General features: G+C 47.7%; 1 protein-coding gene across 1 annotated transcript in view; it reads left to right on the top strand.

The window, feature by feature from the left end:
* jbug (filamin-type immunoglobulin domains fbug) overlaps positions 1-16507 on the top strand; it is a 49927-nt gene that overhangs the window by 30593 nt on the left and 2827 nt on the right. The window contains exons 15-32 of the mRNA XM_025297079.1: positions 8551-8697; positions 8792-9019; positions 9104-9418; positions 9532-9750; positions 9852-10172; positions 11908-12129; positions 12231-12418; positions 12712-12916; positions 13015-13152; positions 13245-13418; positions 13510-13817; positions 13923-14151; positions 14241-14369; positions 14574-14789; positions 14880-15056; positions 15187-15426; positions 15532-15675; positions 16280-16438. Of these exons, the coding sequence (XP_025152864.1) occupies positions 8551-8697; positions 8792-9019; positions 9104-9418; positions 9532-9750; positions 9852-10172; positions 11908-12129; positions 12231-12418; positions 12712-12916; positions 13015-13152; positions 13245-13418; positions 13510-13817; positions 13923-14151; positions 14241-14369; positions 14574-14789; positions 14880-15056; positions 15187-15426; positions 15532-15675; positions 16280-16438 (3759 nt within the window). The remainder of the gene's footprint in view (positions 1-8550; positions 8698-8791; positions 9020-9103; positions 9419-9531; positions 9751-9851; positions 10173-11907; positions 12130-12230; positions 12419-12711; positions 12917-13014; positions 13153-13244; positions 13419-13509; positions 13818-13922; positions 14152-14240; positions 14370-14573; positions 14790-14879; positions 15057-15186; positions 15427-15531; positions 15676-16279; positions 16439-16507) is intronic.

The raw sequence follows: 16507 nt of genomic DNA, 5'->3' as shown, positions 1-16507 counted from the left end.
AGATTATTATTTATTCTCATTGTACTTTATTCTTACTAGTTATATTAGTTAATTTGAAAAAATTATTATAATGTATATAGCGAAAAATAATATATGTATATAAATGTATTGATACTTCTGGCTCCAGTTCTACAATAAATAGACACGAATGAAATAAGATCATCGTAACAAAGAAATCTCCAATCAGTTTTGTTATAGACTTCATGGTTACAAAGATGTTCATCATAACTAACTGTATGAAACATAGTTAAAAAGAAGAACATATTATTCAACTTCTTGCTCAATAGATTATAAACTGTATATGATCAAATATAGGTAAATCATCTTCGTTATGTGTTACAGTGACACATATATCCTTTTTAAAAAGCGTTCCAAATATTTTGACTCACGAGCATATGGTTGTTTTTTCGTTCATATCTGGACGTAGAGCATGACTGAACAAAAGAAGCCGACATTCAAATCAACATATTCCTCTTCATACAAGAGGAAAATTAATTGATACAAGAGGAAATCTTCTCTTGAAATAAGAGGAAAACAGAATAATATCTAGTAAATTTTCGACGAATGGTTCATTTTAATCGCTTGATCGAAAGAGGAATCCTTTTTCTGTAAAAGACTCCGCTTGGAACACGAGACTATGGGAAAAATCACTTCACAAATAGAATACTTTTTTTGGGGTGAGTGATCTTCTCTCTCCCTCTTTTCTTCTCTAAACTAGAAAATAAGCTAGAAAACGCATGTCAAGGGGAACAGTGTATCAGAGGGCGAAGGGACGGGGATGTTGGGATGATCGAGCGGGATTATCGATCCCCGAGTCGGCAATCGCGGGTTTCGCAAGAGATGAAGCGGAAGTAAACGCACGCACTCTCTAGGGCGGCGCGCAATTTTTCAATCGCGGCTCACTCCATAGACTTTCATCTTAACTTGAGCACCTCGATAATGAGCCGCAACTTTAGCATATAATCTCGCCTGTAATTAACCGACCGATGCCTGAGTGCTCGCTCGCTCGCTCGCGAGTGCATTTAACTCGCTTGAGCGACCGCCAAGTGAATTTACCTCGAGACGCGTTTTTCCTCCCGTCCTCTGCCCCCTTCTCGGGGGCCCTCCGGTCGCGCTCTTCCGACGACGCATTTTGCCTCGCCCAAGGATCGCCGCGAATCAAGGATCCAGAAAAAAGATTCGCGGATACGGTTACTCCGGGCGCACGGATATCGGCCCAAGGCTGACCCGAATAAATCCCTGAGTCTCGCCGCGCGAGATTTATCGGAGATCCGCGTGTACGCGACGTCTGTGCATTGGTGCGTGTATGTGCGTATGTATGTGTGTGTGTGTGTGTGTGCATATAATTTAACTTCGTCGTCGATATGTAACTTCGTTCCGGTGAAACTCGTCGGGTAGGTGCATGAAACTCGCCGTGCGAGACGAGCTGCTGGTAGCTGAAGTTTCACAGGGCGGACGTGAAAAGTCCGAGGAAAGACGCGGAGAAGATTTCCACGGTCAGCCACGTCGTCGTCGGTGATTTCAACGGCCGGCAGCTGCGTGGACGCGTGAGCGCGCGATGTCAGCGCTTCGTCAGCGCGACGTTTTTAATAACAATAACGGTTGGCCGGGCAATCGATCGATCGATCGATCGTATGACGCAGAGTTGGCCTGTCCCCGAGATTGATTGGGCTTTATTGCCTCATGAACGCGTGTTGGAAACACAGCAGAGATTGCGTCGAGGAAAGAAGCAGTACGCTGCGAAACATTCAAGTTGCAAGCATTTCCTCCCGAGAGAGAGAGAGAGAGAGAGAGAGAGAGAGAGAGAATTCGGGTTTATCCAAAATTCAGAATCATTTAGAAAAATTACTAGGGGAGTACTTCGAATTTCTCTGATTAAAATTCCTCGCGTTAGGAATATCTTATTTTTAGAATTTCGTTACACTTCCTTAGATTTAAATTTCATTAGGGACGTTCATTAGGCGATTTCTGTATGCCCGCCGGTATACGCGAATGAATTTACTTTATTTTTAACTATTCGTATATTAATGAACGACCGCGCGCGCGGTCGATTTATTCGCGACGATTTGCAAATATCGCAGACGGGTCGTTTCTGATAGAGCGAAATTTTCGACGATTTTGGAGCCGTGACTCGCACGCTCGCGGCGATCCGTTATGTCTGGGAATGCAGCACGATTCACCGTGCACGGTCGCTTCGACGTGACTTCTGTCGCCAAGAATGTAGCGTACGCCCGCGATTCAACGGTGAAAAAGAAAAAAAGAGGAGAGGAAAAGAAGAGCGAGCGAGAGAGAGAGAGAGAGAGAGAGAGAGAGAGAGAGAGAAAGAGAGAGAAAGAGAGAGAGAGAGAGAGAAGACACGAGAGAACGTCGGGTACCTCCAGTGGCATAATCGAAATCTCGATCGTGCTTCGATCAATACATACACACACACACACTTGGCCCGACACTTTGGAAAGCGGGCCACTCTTTGGGCTGACGAAACGTCGGCCGAAATTCGCGCGGACTTTTCGCACGGCCAAGTTAGATGCGAGACCGTCTGTTACAATCAACGGGACACAATCCGACGATCGAGTGGTCGTGGATCTCACATGTCTCCTCGTCGCGCGAACCATCGCTGCTTGGAGCAGCTTGGAGAGACTTTTCGGCGATGCAGTGGAATGTTTATGGCCAAAAAGTTGGCCAAAATTATTTTTTGACGAATTTCAGTGCTATTAATTATATATATGATCATTATAACGATTTCGTATAAGTTTTTCATGAAATAAAGTGCAAATATATGTGTAAAAATATTTTAATAATTAAGAAAGCATAATACTTATTGCACATCAATAAGTATTCGACTAGACAAACTCCAAATTTCTTCATCCAATGAGTGTATTCCATCCTCAGAATCAACATCATTTTCATCTATTGAAATATCTCCTTCTTGGCGTGGGATTAGTGAGAAGGAGCATCTGCAATATTTCCTTTAAAAATAGTTTAGATTTCTTTCTTGGTACGGGTCTTATATTTGTTAGTAACGGATCAGAACTTAATAGAAGTCTGTTGATTATGTCCATATTATAAAAGGAAACAAAAAGAAACTTCGTGTCTAAATAACCGTCGGGCAAAACTTAATTTACGTCTAGGGAAACAAAAATAATTACTAAAACTACATTCCGCGGTTCTCCGCGGTTAATTCTTTCTGATATTTTATCCGAAGAGATTACTCTTTCATTTCATCCGAGAATTCATTACGAGAAACGTAATAGAGATAGACCCTGAAGTATAACTAAATCCTTCGAGTTTGACATCGAGAATGCAAAAAGATACATTATTGAATGCTATTTTCAAAATCGTATATCTACGTGAATAACAATTCAATTGTAATAAATATAGTCTGAAATGTTCCTTCACACCTTTCTCGGAACAATCCGTAACGAAACATTTCGCGCTGCTGCTTTTAAGAACTTTAAAATTCCGATCGAAGACCGTGCGTTATAAAACGCGGAGAATTGATGCGTGCAATAACATGGAAATTCCGGCTTCAACCAAACCGCTTCGTGTTATCACGGACGAACAAAAGCATAGCGGCCCATTATTCCACAGATATTTAATTGCCTAGGACAGTCACTCATGTAGAGCAGGAATGATTTTAAGAAAATTTACTTTTGACCAGCTTTTCAGGCCAAACATTCCACAGTGCGACGACTCGTCGGGAATACCACTGAATTTTTGCGCGAATTGTCTTGCATACGATCACTCGTAGCACCGTCGCGACGATTAATTCGCCGTTGATCAATTTCTTATCATCGATCCATTCCTTACCCACCGCAACCCGTCTTCCGACGTCCTCGCCAGCTGCGACTCGAAGCAAGAGTCGAATAACAGCTGTTGGAATCTTCGCGTGATATTCTTGATACGACGCGAAGGTTGAGGCGAATTGTCATATCAATCAGATCACGATGTCAGCTAATTTAATATTGACCAATTTTTCGTTTATCTCTCTCTCTCTCTTTCTCTCTCTCCTTTTCTTTCTCTTTCTCTCACGACGTATCGCCTTCGACAATCACCACTTGCGATTCGCCAAATTGAAGGAACAATCATATGGGCTATAATGTTACGCGCTATAATTACACCTTGAATGGACGGAATCGTAATCTTCGCGTGGCGCTTATTAAAACGTCGCATTGCGCAACAGCTGCGTAAGGAGTGACGCTGTCGCAGGTGTCAAAGGATTCGCTTAATCATAGCTCGCGTACAGGTCAACCGCATGTCGCGGTGTGTCTATCTGTTTCTCCCTCCTCGCGAAATTATGTCAAGTCGTAACGTTAGACACGGATGCGCCCGCGAAATCTCATTAGTCGCCGACTGGCTGTCTCTTACTGGTTGTTACTTGTCGTCCTCTTATTAGTTTATTATCGTCGTTGCACGCGTCATACTTCCTAATGGTTCCTGCTTTGACTTATTGATCGAAAGAACCAGTCGCACTATTTACACTCATTATGCGCGACCTGACTCTCTGGCTCGTGCCGAGAATTTGCATTCCCGTCCGATAACAGCGTATTCATACACGGACTCAGGGTAATTATGCCGAATTTTAATATCGCATCCGACATATCGGGGAAGCCCCGTGAGCAATCATACTTGATACGAGTCGGTAATATCGCAAAACTTGGCATGGACAATTTCTTTTCATTTGTTTTCCGATTTTCCGCGTCGCACGCGCGAAGTAATGAGTCAACTCAGAACAAAAGTCGCGAATTCCATCTTCATTGACGGTCATTGTTGAATGCGAAGCAGCTGGCGTCGGTTGCGCGTCCGGTTTATGCGGTGTATTTTTCAAATTTACCGCAGAGAGTCCAGTTTCTTTGTTAAGACTTGCATCGGTTCTTTCACGAGCGAGACGCGCGGCATTGGGAAATGATAGTTTTCGGACCGAAAAGGGGGACCCTTGCGTGAAAGGAACGAGAGGATTTTCTATTCATGCCCAACCTTAAGGTATCGAAATACGCAGATCACAGGTGGGTATCCCTCGAGATCGTACGGCCCGCAGCCAGTCAGGCGAGCGAGAACCGTCGGACGTATCACGCGATTTCAAGGCCCCGTGGCTAAGCTTGCCCCTTCCTACGTGTATTCTTTTCACGATTGGAAATAGGCTGTAATGATGGATAGATACATCGTGCTTGTCCGCGGCATAAACTTTCAAAATGCGGTTTCGAGCACATCGGTCTTCGGTGCACCATGTGAAAAAGTATGCTATTATGTAGAAAATGTAAATGAACAGCCAATTGCCGCGGCTAGAGAGAAAGTGAAGACAATTCGATCGATCAATCGACTGACCGATCGTTGACTCTCAGACGCGTACTGATTGATGGAGGTGTAATCCGCGCTTAATGTGAGAAATTTATTAAATGAAATTTAATCAAATGAAATTTAATAAATGAAATTTAATCAAATGAAATTTAATCAAATGAAATTTAATAAAATGAAATTTAACTGAATGAAATTTAACAAATGAAATTTAATTAAATGAAATTTCATTAAATGAAATTTAATAAATTTCTACAATTTATTGATTGAAAATTTATTAAATGAAAGATCTCTTCTTGGCTGAACTAGTTTGTACCTTTTGTTGTTAGAATGATACAAATATATATATATATGAACAAATGTGTATATATATATATATAACTTGAAAGGAATATAACTTGAATGTAACTGACAAAGAAAAAAGGAACGAGGGTCCAGTGCAACACTGGTTGAATCCTTTGGAGAACGGGCCTAATATCAACGTCAGGCAAAAATCGAACGGCCACGCTCAATATTCCTCGGTGGGAACGACAAGATCGTATCGATACACTGCGCCCGAAAACTTTCACCGTTGACTTTGAATTCTTCATATAGTCGCACGTGAAATCTATCCATCAAAATGAGACTCCGGTGTATCCTCCCGTATACGTCGACGTTTCGAATCTTCTGAGGATCTCGAAATTTCGACCCGGAAACTCCCGGAACCGCGAATGGAAGCGGGGACGACTTCGAGTCACGCGTATATCACGCGAGGCGAAGTCGCGCGAATCTCCGATCGGATTTCTCACCGTTGAACCCGCGAGATCTCCGCGCCTTGATTCAGAAGAGATCCAGAACTGCGATCTCCCGCGCGATACGACGTCTGTTTCTTTCAGCCGCGTGCTGCATTGTACTTTCCGGTCTTGAAACGAGATAGACGACGCGGCGTTTTCAATTCAGCCCAAGAGAAACGGACATAGAACCAGATCGACAGAGATAGAAAGAGAGACAGATGAAGAGAGAGAGAGAGAGAGAGAGAGAGAGAGAGAGAGAGAGAGAGAGAGAGAGCGAGAGAGAGAGAGGGAAAATATCACAAAATAAAGTTGAAAACGCACATTCTCACAATTATGCGATGATACATCTGCAAGGGTCGTTCCAACTTTTCGGTAAGTTAACTGATAGTTAAATCATACGTTTATCTTTGTTTTCTGTTCAATTTAAACGAAGACAGACACACGACCGAAGTATCAGTTAACTTTCCAAGAAGGGTTGGAACAACCGGGCCCAAGCAAGTGTGCAGCGATCGACCGATTCTTCCCCCCCGTAAAAATCGACGACGGGCGCGCGTCGTCCAGGTGTGCACGCGTCACCAGCCGGCCGTACGGCCCTGAGTTTGGGCCCGAGCGGCGGTGGCTCTCGGCACGGGCACACACGCTCGTCCCGTCGTTCGGCTCGGTCGAGTCCGCCGCGGTACCTGTGTCGGATTGTGCGCGGATCCAGCGCTCGCGTACGGAGAGCGTACGTACACGGTGTGACCGCCGCAGCCGTAGTTCGTGCTTCTCGAGTGTTCTCCGGGCGTCCGCCGGGCGCCGGGCGCCGTTCCGTGCTCCAGCCGCGGAGCCGCTTCGCGCCTCCTCGTCGCGTGATGCAGCTGCGGGAAGCTGCGACGTCGTCGTCGTCGTCGTCGTCGTCGTCGTCGTCGTCATCGTCGTTGTCGTTATTCGTCACAGCGTGCGGCGTCGCTCGCTACGGCCAGGCCGATCTCGTGCGCGCGGCCTCGGCAGCCGAAGGTGGAACTCCTTCTCGCCGCGTTCCTCTCGTCAGGCCCGTTTAAGGCACGGCTCAACAGCGAGATCGACGCGCGCGCGCACGCGCGCGCGCGTGTGCGAGCGAGTGTCAGTGAGAGAGAAGAAGCAGCGTGTGTGATCATCGTGAGCTGATCTCGTAGAGACGCGCCGGATCGATCGCGAGATCGCCGCCACGTCCTCCGAATCCGCCGCCGTCGACCTCGCCCCGCGCCCGTCTCTTCCTCGTCCCCCTTCCCGCCCCGCCCCGGTCGTTTTCTCCTTTCGATTCTCTAGGTTCCTCTTCCAGCGTCTTTTTCCAGGTCTCTTCTGTGCGCTCAGTGCGACCGCCGAGGTAAAAAAACGCGATCGTGCGGTAGTAGCCGTCGTCCTGAGCCGACGGCGACCTGAGATCGAAACAGCCGGCGGGACGAGAGAGGATGATCTCGCGAGAGAATGATCCCCGTGGAATGTTGTTTATTTGTTTGTTCCGCGCCGCGTCCGCGCGGATCTCTCGTGTTTGCTACTTGAAAATCCGAACGGCTCTCTCACGCGATCGCTTCAATTTCGACCTCTCGAAGTGAACGCGCGCGACACAACCTTCCGCGCGTCTAATCGCGCGAATTTGGCCGCCGCGAGGTGAATTTGCCCGACAATCGCGGCGGCGCGGCCGCGCGTGCGCGTGCGCGCGCGCGCGCGTCGTGCGCGTGGCAGGAAGGTTAGGTGGTAGTGGTAGCGCGCTCGGTGTCGCGCGTTCGAATCACGTTGCACTTCCGGGAATTCTCTGGAATTCGATTCGCGATGCGCGGCCGCTCGGCGAAGATACGCGTCGCGGCCTATATATCGGCGAGCGCCGAGTACTGTTATTATAATCGAAGAAGAGGCCGCGCGCATCTCGCCGTGCATAACGGTGCCACGCGAAAGGGTGGCGCGGAGCGTAAGCGCGTATGCACGCGTTGTTTACGCACGAAAACGAGCGTGGGAAGCGAGATTATGAGAGTTCTCCCGAGATCGCCGCATTAATCGGCCGACCATTTGATCGGCGCGCTCGCACGTGCCACTCCGGCTCAGCTTCGTTAAATCGAGCGTTTCCCCGACCGAATGAAATTGCTTGTAAATCGGCGCCGCGAGAAACGCTTGCACGAATCAATCCGCCGAGAATCTCCCTTCTCCCCCCCCCGCCTACCCCGTTGGGAACCGATACGGATAGCCGCGACGTCTGGAAAAGTTCTGGAAAGAAGTTCGCGTGTCGGATATTATCGCGGGAAATTTGAGTGTCGAGTTGAAGTTTGACGAGAAGAGAAATGTAGTGTCGGTATTGTGAGAATCGAGTGACGTCAACAGGATGTTAGAGGATATGCGTCTTTTAATTTTATTTTAATTTTATCTCAAGTTTATCAGTTGTTTCGTCCTCGCGACACCACCCGTGAATGCGTTGAATGTATTACGTTGAATGGTTAAAGCGGCGAATATTAATTCAGCAAGTTTTCTTCAGGATCACCTTGGCGAGTCGGCATAATGCCTGCACCGAAGATGTCAGTGATCGGTGACTCCATCAGGCTGGTCCCTGCTGGTAGCCCTGCCCTCTTCGAGTTGTCCGCGTTAGGTTTCAGGAGCAATGAGATCGACGTGCAGATTATAAGTGAGTAATGTCCATTGAAATTTCCGGCTGATCGTTGAAAAGTCCTCTCTCGAGAACAAGCGAACAGGAGTGTGACTTTTGCAATGAATTGCAGCACCCTCGAAGAGGCATATTCCCGCGAGGATCGACGAGGAGCCAGGACGATCCGGCGAATTTCGTGTCGAGTTCACGCCGACCGAAGTAGGCAGTCACCTCGTGGAAGTCAGCATCGCGGGACAAAAGCTACCGGCGGGACCACTCGTCGCCAAGGTTTACAACAGCAGTTTGATCCAGGTTACTGACGTACCTAGCGCCGTGGTCGGTCATGCCTGTCAATTCAGAGGTGAGTCTCTCGTCTTACGGTTTATATTTTACTCGTAATCTCGTGCATCGCTCTCAATTCTCTCTGCCTGTAATTCTCTCGCAGTGGATGCTAGCGCTGCTGGGGAAGGCCAGCTGGAGATCTCCATAAACGAGGGCGAAGTGCCCAATCACGTGCAAGTAGTGGGTGGTGGCCGTTGCCTCGTATCCTTTACGCCCGAAGTCGCAAAATCACATTATATCGACATCAAGTTCAACGGAGAAGCGGTACGCGGGTGTCCGTTCGTCTGCAATGTCTCGGACACGAGCAGAGTCACGTTGAGTTTGAATCATCTGGAACTGATCCCCGTCGATCAGCCCGCCAGCTTTCACATGGGAGTCGATGGAAGCGGAAGCGCGGAGCTCGCGGTTTCCGTAAGGGGTGAGTTACATCCCTTCTTGACTCTTAGTGCGAGTTCCTTACCATGTTTTCGGGCCATTATAACTGTAACTGTTGTTCCTTGGTTGTACAAATTCAAGCCGATATCCTTTCAGGACCGAGCAGCGAACTGCCGGTTAAAGTGACCGGTGATATAAGCAGCGGCTTCACCGCGGAATTCATACCGAGGGACGTAGGCGTACACTCAATTAGCGTGGAATATAACGGCTATCCCGTGAACGGCACACCATTCTTAGCTAAGGCTTTTAACGCGGACAAAGTGTTAATTGGACCAGTAGCCAGAGGCAGTGTCGGCCAACCAACTCACTTTACTGGTAGGTAACAACATCGGGAATACAAAGTACACGAAAATACAGAGAAGTACGTCGAGTTTACACGTAACATTCCCGAAAATTTGCATCTTCCTATTCCATAGTCGACGCGAGTCAAGCTGGTGAAGGGAACCTGGAGATCACGATATCGGCTCGCGGCCAGAATATACCAACGCAAGTGACGCCGCAAGGAAACGCACGCTTCTCCGTCAGCTTTGTGCCGTTCGAGGCGTGCGAGCATGTTATCAACATCGCCTTCAACAAGAAGACGGTGCCAGGCTGCCCCATAGTGACGCGCGTGGGTAGCGATAGCCATGTAACTGTGAGTGGACAGGCATTAAGCAGCGCTGGATTAGGACGGCAAAGCTATCTTACCGTCAGTAACGTTGCCGGTAGCTTGGAGGATTTAGAAGTTAACGTTGAAGGTACGTATCGGTGCGTTAACCGCGAACACGCGCCAATTCTACTCGACCGGCTAACTCCATTTGTCATCCGACGGATTTGTCACTTGCGTTCGCTCCCTGTGAAGCCGACTCTCGCCGACACGTTAAGTCACCCTTCGGCGACGCGTTGTCCGGACGACAAGAATCTTCCCGACCGATATACCTTCTCGATGCTTCTTACCGTATCTCCGAGTGGAACGTTCATGTATAATGCACGCACCCACACACACACACACCAGTTGTACAATGTGTCACCGACAAACATGCACGGAAGCATCACAGTGTGTTAATTCACCATGTACTTAATACTGGAGGGAATCCTCTCTCTCTCTCTCTCTCTCTCTCTCTCTCTCTCTCTCTCTCTCTCTCTCTCTCTCCCTCTCTCTCTCTCTCTCTCGCTCTCGCTCTCTCGCTCTTTCTCCCTCTCTCTCTCTCTCTTTCGCTCTTTCTCCCTCTCTCTCTTTCTCTCTCTCTCTCTCTCTCTCTCTCTCTTCTCTCTCTCTCTCTCTCTCTCTCTCTCTTTCTTCCTGTTCTGTACTTAACGTCACAGATAAGTGTGTACGTAATCGTCGTGGATACCTGTACGGAATCATTCATCTCTCGTTGTTCACGTTAATCTACAGCTTGAGAGCAAATTTTTCTCTCTGTCTGTTGCAGGTCGGCCAGCTTTCAGACTACGACATTACTAGACCTCTCTCAAAACGAAAAAAAAAGAAAAAAACAAAAACATAATACACGCAAAAAAAGAAAAGAAATAAGAAAAATACTAATATCTCGCTCTTAGCTATAATTATGCGGACTGTAACAAAATACGCGCGGTGATGGTGGTGGGTACCTAACTCGATCTGCTGAAGATCTTTCGCGTAAGGATAGTCTAATTAAACCGACCCGCTCCTCGCACTCACACATCCCTCTCTTGCGCTCGTTGTTAGTTACCACTCCGGGAGTATTACGAGCGCTTCACCTCTCTCGAGCTTCTCTTTCTCATCCACTGTGGGAGAGCTGTGGAAGGCATGTCTAACGCACACCTCGTAACATCTCTTGCCTTTGCGTGCTCGCGAGTTGCATTTCTTCACCTCTGTGTGTCGGGGCCATTTTTACGGTGCTATATACGTTTACGTTTACGTTTAAGTGAGTCGCGCGATCGTTCCGACGCGGCGGAGATCCGTTTGGACACGATGTGCCTTAACAAGTGTGCCAATATTTCGTCCACTAGTAACTTAGTACGTACACGCCCGCGTTTAATATCGCGGACAAACGAAGCCATTACAAGATAGTTTCTCTCTATCTGATAACACTTTAGCGCATCATCTTTCTAATATGCCTGTGCCTCGCGCTTGGCGACCGTGTTTCGTACGTTTCTCGCTAACCCAGCATGCCGCGAACCCGGCGAATCACCCGGGAAGTGATTTTAGTTTAAGCGTATTTCCAACGCGAGCAGTCGATATACCGCGGCTTTCTCTTTCCGCATCATAGTCACGTAACAATTTCGACTTACCGTAGGCATCCACGCGCGTAATCAGCTTTGCGACTCCTTAACTCGTCGCTTGTTGCGCGAGTTTTTTTTTTCCAAGTACTGATGCAACAATAGTCGAAGCGCATAGATCAGACGTACGCGAACCTCTTCTCTTCGCTGGCCTCCGGTGTTCCCTGTGATCCCACCCGAGTAGATGGCCCAACTAAATGATAATAAACAACTAACCGCCGGACTTGATAGGGCCCAATGGACAGGCCGTACCCGCTCAGGTCACTGACAACAAAGACACAACATGCAGCGTGGCCTTCACACCGAGAGTCGTCGGAGAGCACCGTATATCGGTGAGCCATCGGAATATTCCGGTGGTTGGCAGCCCCTTCAGCTGTAAAGTGTACGACGTCACCGCGATCAAGGTGAAGGATGCTAAACGAGGCGTCATTGGTATGCCCGTGACTTTCTTGGGTATGTATTCCCTTGGATTTTCATGCGCGCTTCGTCGTGCGGCGAACGACGACGGTGAGCGCGACATGTTCAGCATCTAATTCCTTCACCTCTGTCCACAGTCGAGACTAGTCAGGCGGGACCAGGAAACCTCGAGGTCACCGTGAACGGCGGACGAGTACCAACGTCGGCACAGGCTCAGGGTCCTCATACCTACGCAATCTCGTTCACCCCGCGCGAACCGATCGTGCACACTGTGGACTTGCGGTTCAACGGGGAGGACGTGCCTGGCAGTCCGTTCAGTTGTCAGGTACTTTGTAGTTTCTCCCCAGGTGACAAACTTTTACAAGACATTCGAGACGTCTAAAAAATATCCGAAAAATCCGGATGTCTTTGAAATGTCTTTGAGATGTTTTTTTTTTTAATGTTCTACTATTTGGGTTAAATATTATATACATATTTTTGTTTGTGTGACTACAAAGAGAAAAATGATCGCTGTCGCATAAGTATGGTACAAAAGTGGTAATGAACGTGTTGAAATTAAGATCATTGACACTATATATAATGGCACACGTAGTTATGAGTCTCCATTTCTACATTTAGGTCAGCGATACCGCGAAAGTACTGATAACCGAGGGACTCGAGAAAGTATCTGTGAATCGTGTCGCGACCTTTACAATAGAGGCTGACGCGTCTCTGGGGACACCGGTTGTCGAGGTGCTCTCTCCTACCAGAGAGAGTTTACCTGTGCACATCAAGCAAAATAGTCACGGCACCTATACCGCTGGATTTACACCGAAAGACGTCGGTATGTATACGTGTGTGTTAATTATTATGTGTGTTAATTAAAAAATGCGGGACATGAATGTAAAGTCAACGTTGCGCTAAACGATATTGATGATGCAGGCGATCACAGTGTCGAGGTGAAACTTAACGGCTCACACGTGGAAGGAAGCCCGTTCCTCGTCAAAGCCTACAACGCTGACAAAGTTAAGGTGACGGATATAAACAGCGGGATTGTTGGAAAGCCTGTATTTTTCAGCAGTAAGATACCTTTCTCCATGTTAACCGCGACGATAAAACCGATGTAGCTAAACGTGAAATATATAATATAACCCCTGTTTTTGTTGTTGCAGTCAATGCCAGTCAAGCTGGAGCTGGGAACTTAGAAATCATAGTCGCGGTGAACGGCAAGAATGTTCCAAATTATGTGCAAAGCGAGGGCAACGCTAAGTTTAGGGTCAACTTCAAGCCGCAAGAAGCTGCTGTGCACAGTCTCAGCGTTCGCTTTAACGGAGAGCCGGTTCCTGGTATGAAGCAAGATCGAACCTGATCGCCAACCCAGCATGTTCGGCAAGATACCCAGCGTGTTCAATGTTAACATTTTGTCCGAATGTCCAGGTTCACCGTTCAGCTGCAAAGTAGTGAGCGCTGGTCAAGCGGTGCTCTCTGGACACAACTTGAAGATGAACGCTGTGAAGCGACTGGTGTCCTTCACTGTGGATCCACAGTCTCCGTCAACAAACTGTGACGTCATCGCAACGCCGCCGTCGGGTATCGCTCTACCCATCACTATCGAGCCCATCGACGGCAAGTACAACGTGAGCTTTGTGCCTACGGAGGTCGGCAGACACAACATCAGCGTCTTGATAGACGGCGAATCGATCAAAGGGTCTCCGTTCGCGTGTAATATTTATGACGTGACAAAGGTAAGTTTCTTTTTTTTAATTATCTTTAGGATTTTTACCTCTATCTCTTTTTATGATTCTTTGGGATTTTCAAAGAATAACGTTATTACATTGTTACGATTGTAGGTCCACGTGTCAGGTCTCATGGAAGCGTTACTAGGTCAAGCGACCACGTTCACCGTCGACGCCGCGGAAGCCGGCGAAGGAACTCTCGAACTAGTGGTGAGCACGGAGAACAACACGGTTAAAGCCGAGGTCGTGGCCTGCGCGCGTGGACTGTACGATGTCACGTTTGTGCCGCAAACGACGAGCGCTCACTACGTTAACATCAGCTTCAACGACGACAATGTTCCAGGTTTGTGAATTTTGAAAGGAAACTTTAATCTCAACATCTTTGAAAGATTTATTTAACTGATCCCTTTTCCTCTCTTTCTTTCCTTCCAGGGAGCCCGTTCAAATGTCCTGTTATTAGTGGTATGTTACATGGTCCATCGATGGTTCGAGTTGGTAATACGGCTTATATCGACCTGGATATGTCCGACTTGAATGGTCCTGTAGCGGCGGAAGTCACCGGTAAAGTATTCTCTGGCATTTGTCATGAGAATTATCACTTAAAATTTCAGTACTGTACTTTCAATTCGAATATCTTGAAAGAATTTTTATATACTTTAAAGTTCATTTATTATTTAAAAAATTCTAATATTATTTTAAAATTCAATTAAACACGGTCAGATTTGTTTTCTGCCGGTTATCATAGTGCCTCGCTTTCGTTTTCAGGCCCGGACGGTATAATCATTCCATGCACGTTAACGAAATTGTCGTCCAGTTTGTACCGCGTGGAAGTTCGAACGCGGCAAGTAGGGACTTACAGCATAATATTCAACGACGGGCACAAGATGGTCAGTTCGCAGACGCTTCAAGCTTTCGATCCGAGCAAAGTTTCCATCAAGGAAGTAGCAGACGTAGTTTGCCATCGACCCGGAACTATTTTGGGTAACTATGCAATCGATACACAGAGACATATGAACTATTTGTGCAAATTCAAATATACAAATGACATCGTCGTGTTTCTTCATTGCGCAGTCGTCGCGTCGAAGGAAGCCGGTCCCGGCAAATTGGCCGTTAACGTGCGCGCCGGTGGTGCTGACGTGGACAGTTTGGTGAGGGAGGGAGACAACGGTGTCTACGAGATTGTGTTCCATCCTACACGCGCCGCGCCTCATAGAGTTCACATCAAGTACAACGAGGTCCATATCCCAGGTACAATTAATTATCCGTTGTATTCTGTTAATGCGCTAAATTGTTAGAGATATTCGTATCATAGAATATATCATAATCATCTATCACACGATTTATCACAATTATCAATCTTAATATACCCTGCTTCCAGGGAGTCCATTGGACGTGACAGTGCGCGGTCCTACCGGAGGGCGAGAAGTTACGGCAACAGGACTAGGCTTGTATCAGTCATGCGTCGGGAAAGTGACGTCGTTCACGATCGAGACCCTTGGACGCCCTGGCAAGGAGTTCGACGTCGTCATCAGCGGTCCGCAGGGTAACGCCGTGCCTGTACGTTGCTATCAGCATCGCGACGGCAACCTGCTCGCCGAGTTCACGACGAATTCCGTCGGTGAGTCTCTCAACGACCAGTTCATTAATCTCCGCGATTAAAGCCTACGCACAAACTGTCTCGCATGAGAGATCTAAAATATTCGATTCTTCTCTCGCACCTCAGGCACATATAAGATCGACGTGTTGCAAGGGGCAAAGCCTGTGTTGGGTTCGCCGTTCTTTTGCCAGGCCTTCGACGCCGCCAAGGTGAAGCTTCAAGAGTTGGGCCCCATGACGATTTCAGTTCATGACCACATCGCCTTCAAACGTGAGTGTCAATTCGCGATCACTTCGCTTCCGCGCTTCCGCGTTCCGCGAGATCGTTCTCGCGTGCGCAAAGAAAAAGCCCGCATGACCTGAATCGACGACACGGGCACGATTGAAAAGTCCAGTTATCCGGCTAAGGGAACTGTGCTAATCGCCATGTAATCGCCTGATAGCGGTGAGCAAACGGCCGATGCGTAATATCGTATGCACCTGGCGTATACACATGCTTCTCGCATTGTATCCTATGGTTATGTAAATGTATAAAAGGCACGCTCGTGTGTAGAAGGCGCGTTCCATGCATACGATCGGGAGAAAGTAGCGAGCGTTTTCTAGTGCAGCGCGTCTCAAGGCTGCACCTGGAATATAATTGCAGCAGATAGCACAAACATAACGCCACTTTCAAATAGTCTTGCTCGCTCACGCGTCACGAAGTGAAGTCACGATCCACCGACACATCGCACCGCCGCGTTCGCGATATCGCTTCAAGAGCGCGAACGTCATTTCTCTTCATTGCCAGCATCGGCGCGCGTCCAGCAACATCAGTCTGTCATTATTGGATTACCGCTCGCTCCATTGTGCGATATATGTCGCGTTGTTCTGTACAGTGATGAAAGCCGACGCCGGCATGGCCGATTTGGACGTGACGGCGACGAGTCCAACGGGCCAGGAGATTCCACTACAAGTGACTCCGCTCAACGACGGTGCCGAGATGATCGAGTTCTCACCCAGCGTGCCCGGTACTTACATGATCAACGTCACCTACGGTAATTATTCCCGGCGAAATAAGCAGTTTGTTTTCTTCGTTCCTGTTGCTTATTATTGTCCACCGGTTT

The sequence above is a fragment of the Harpegnathos saltator genome, unplaced genomic scaffold (assembly GCF_003227715.2).
Source record: "Harpegnathos saltator strain DR-91 unplaced genomic scaffold, Hsal_v8.6 scaffold169, whole genome shotgun sequence".
In the NCBI taxonomy this organism is placed as follows: Eukaryota; Metazoa; Arthropoda; class Insecta; order Hymenoptera; family Formicidae; genus Harpegnathos; species Harpegnathos saltator.
Note: the sequence above shows the minus strand (reverse complement) of the source record. Positions and strands in the feature narration are given on the sequence as shown.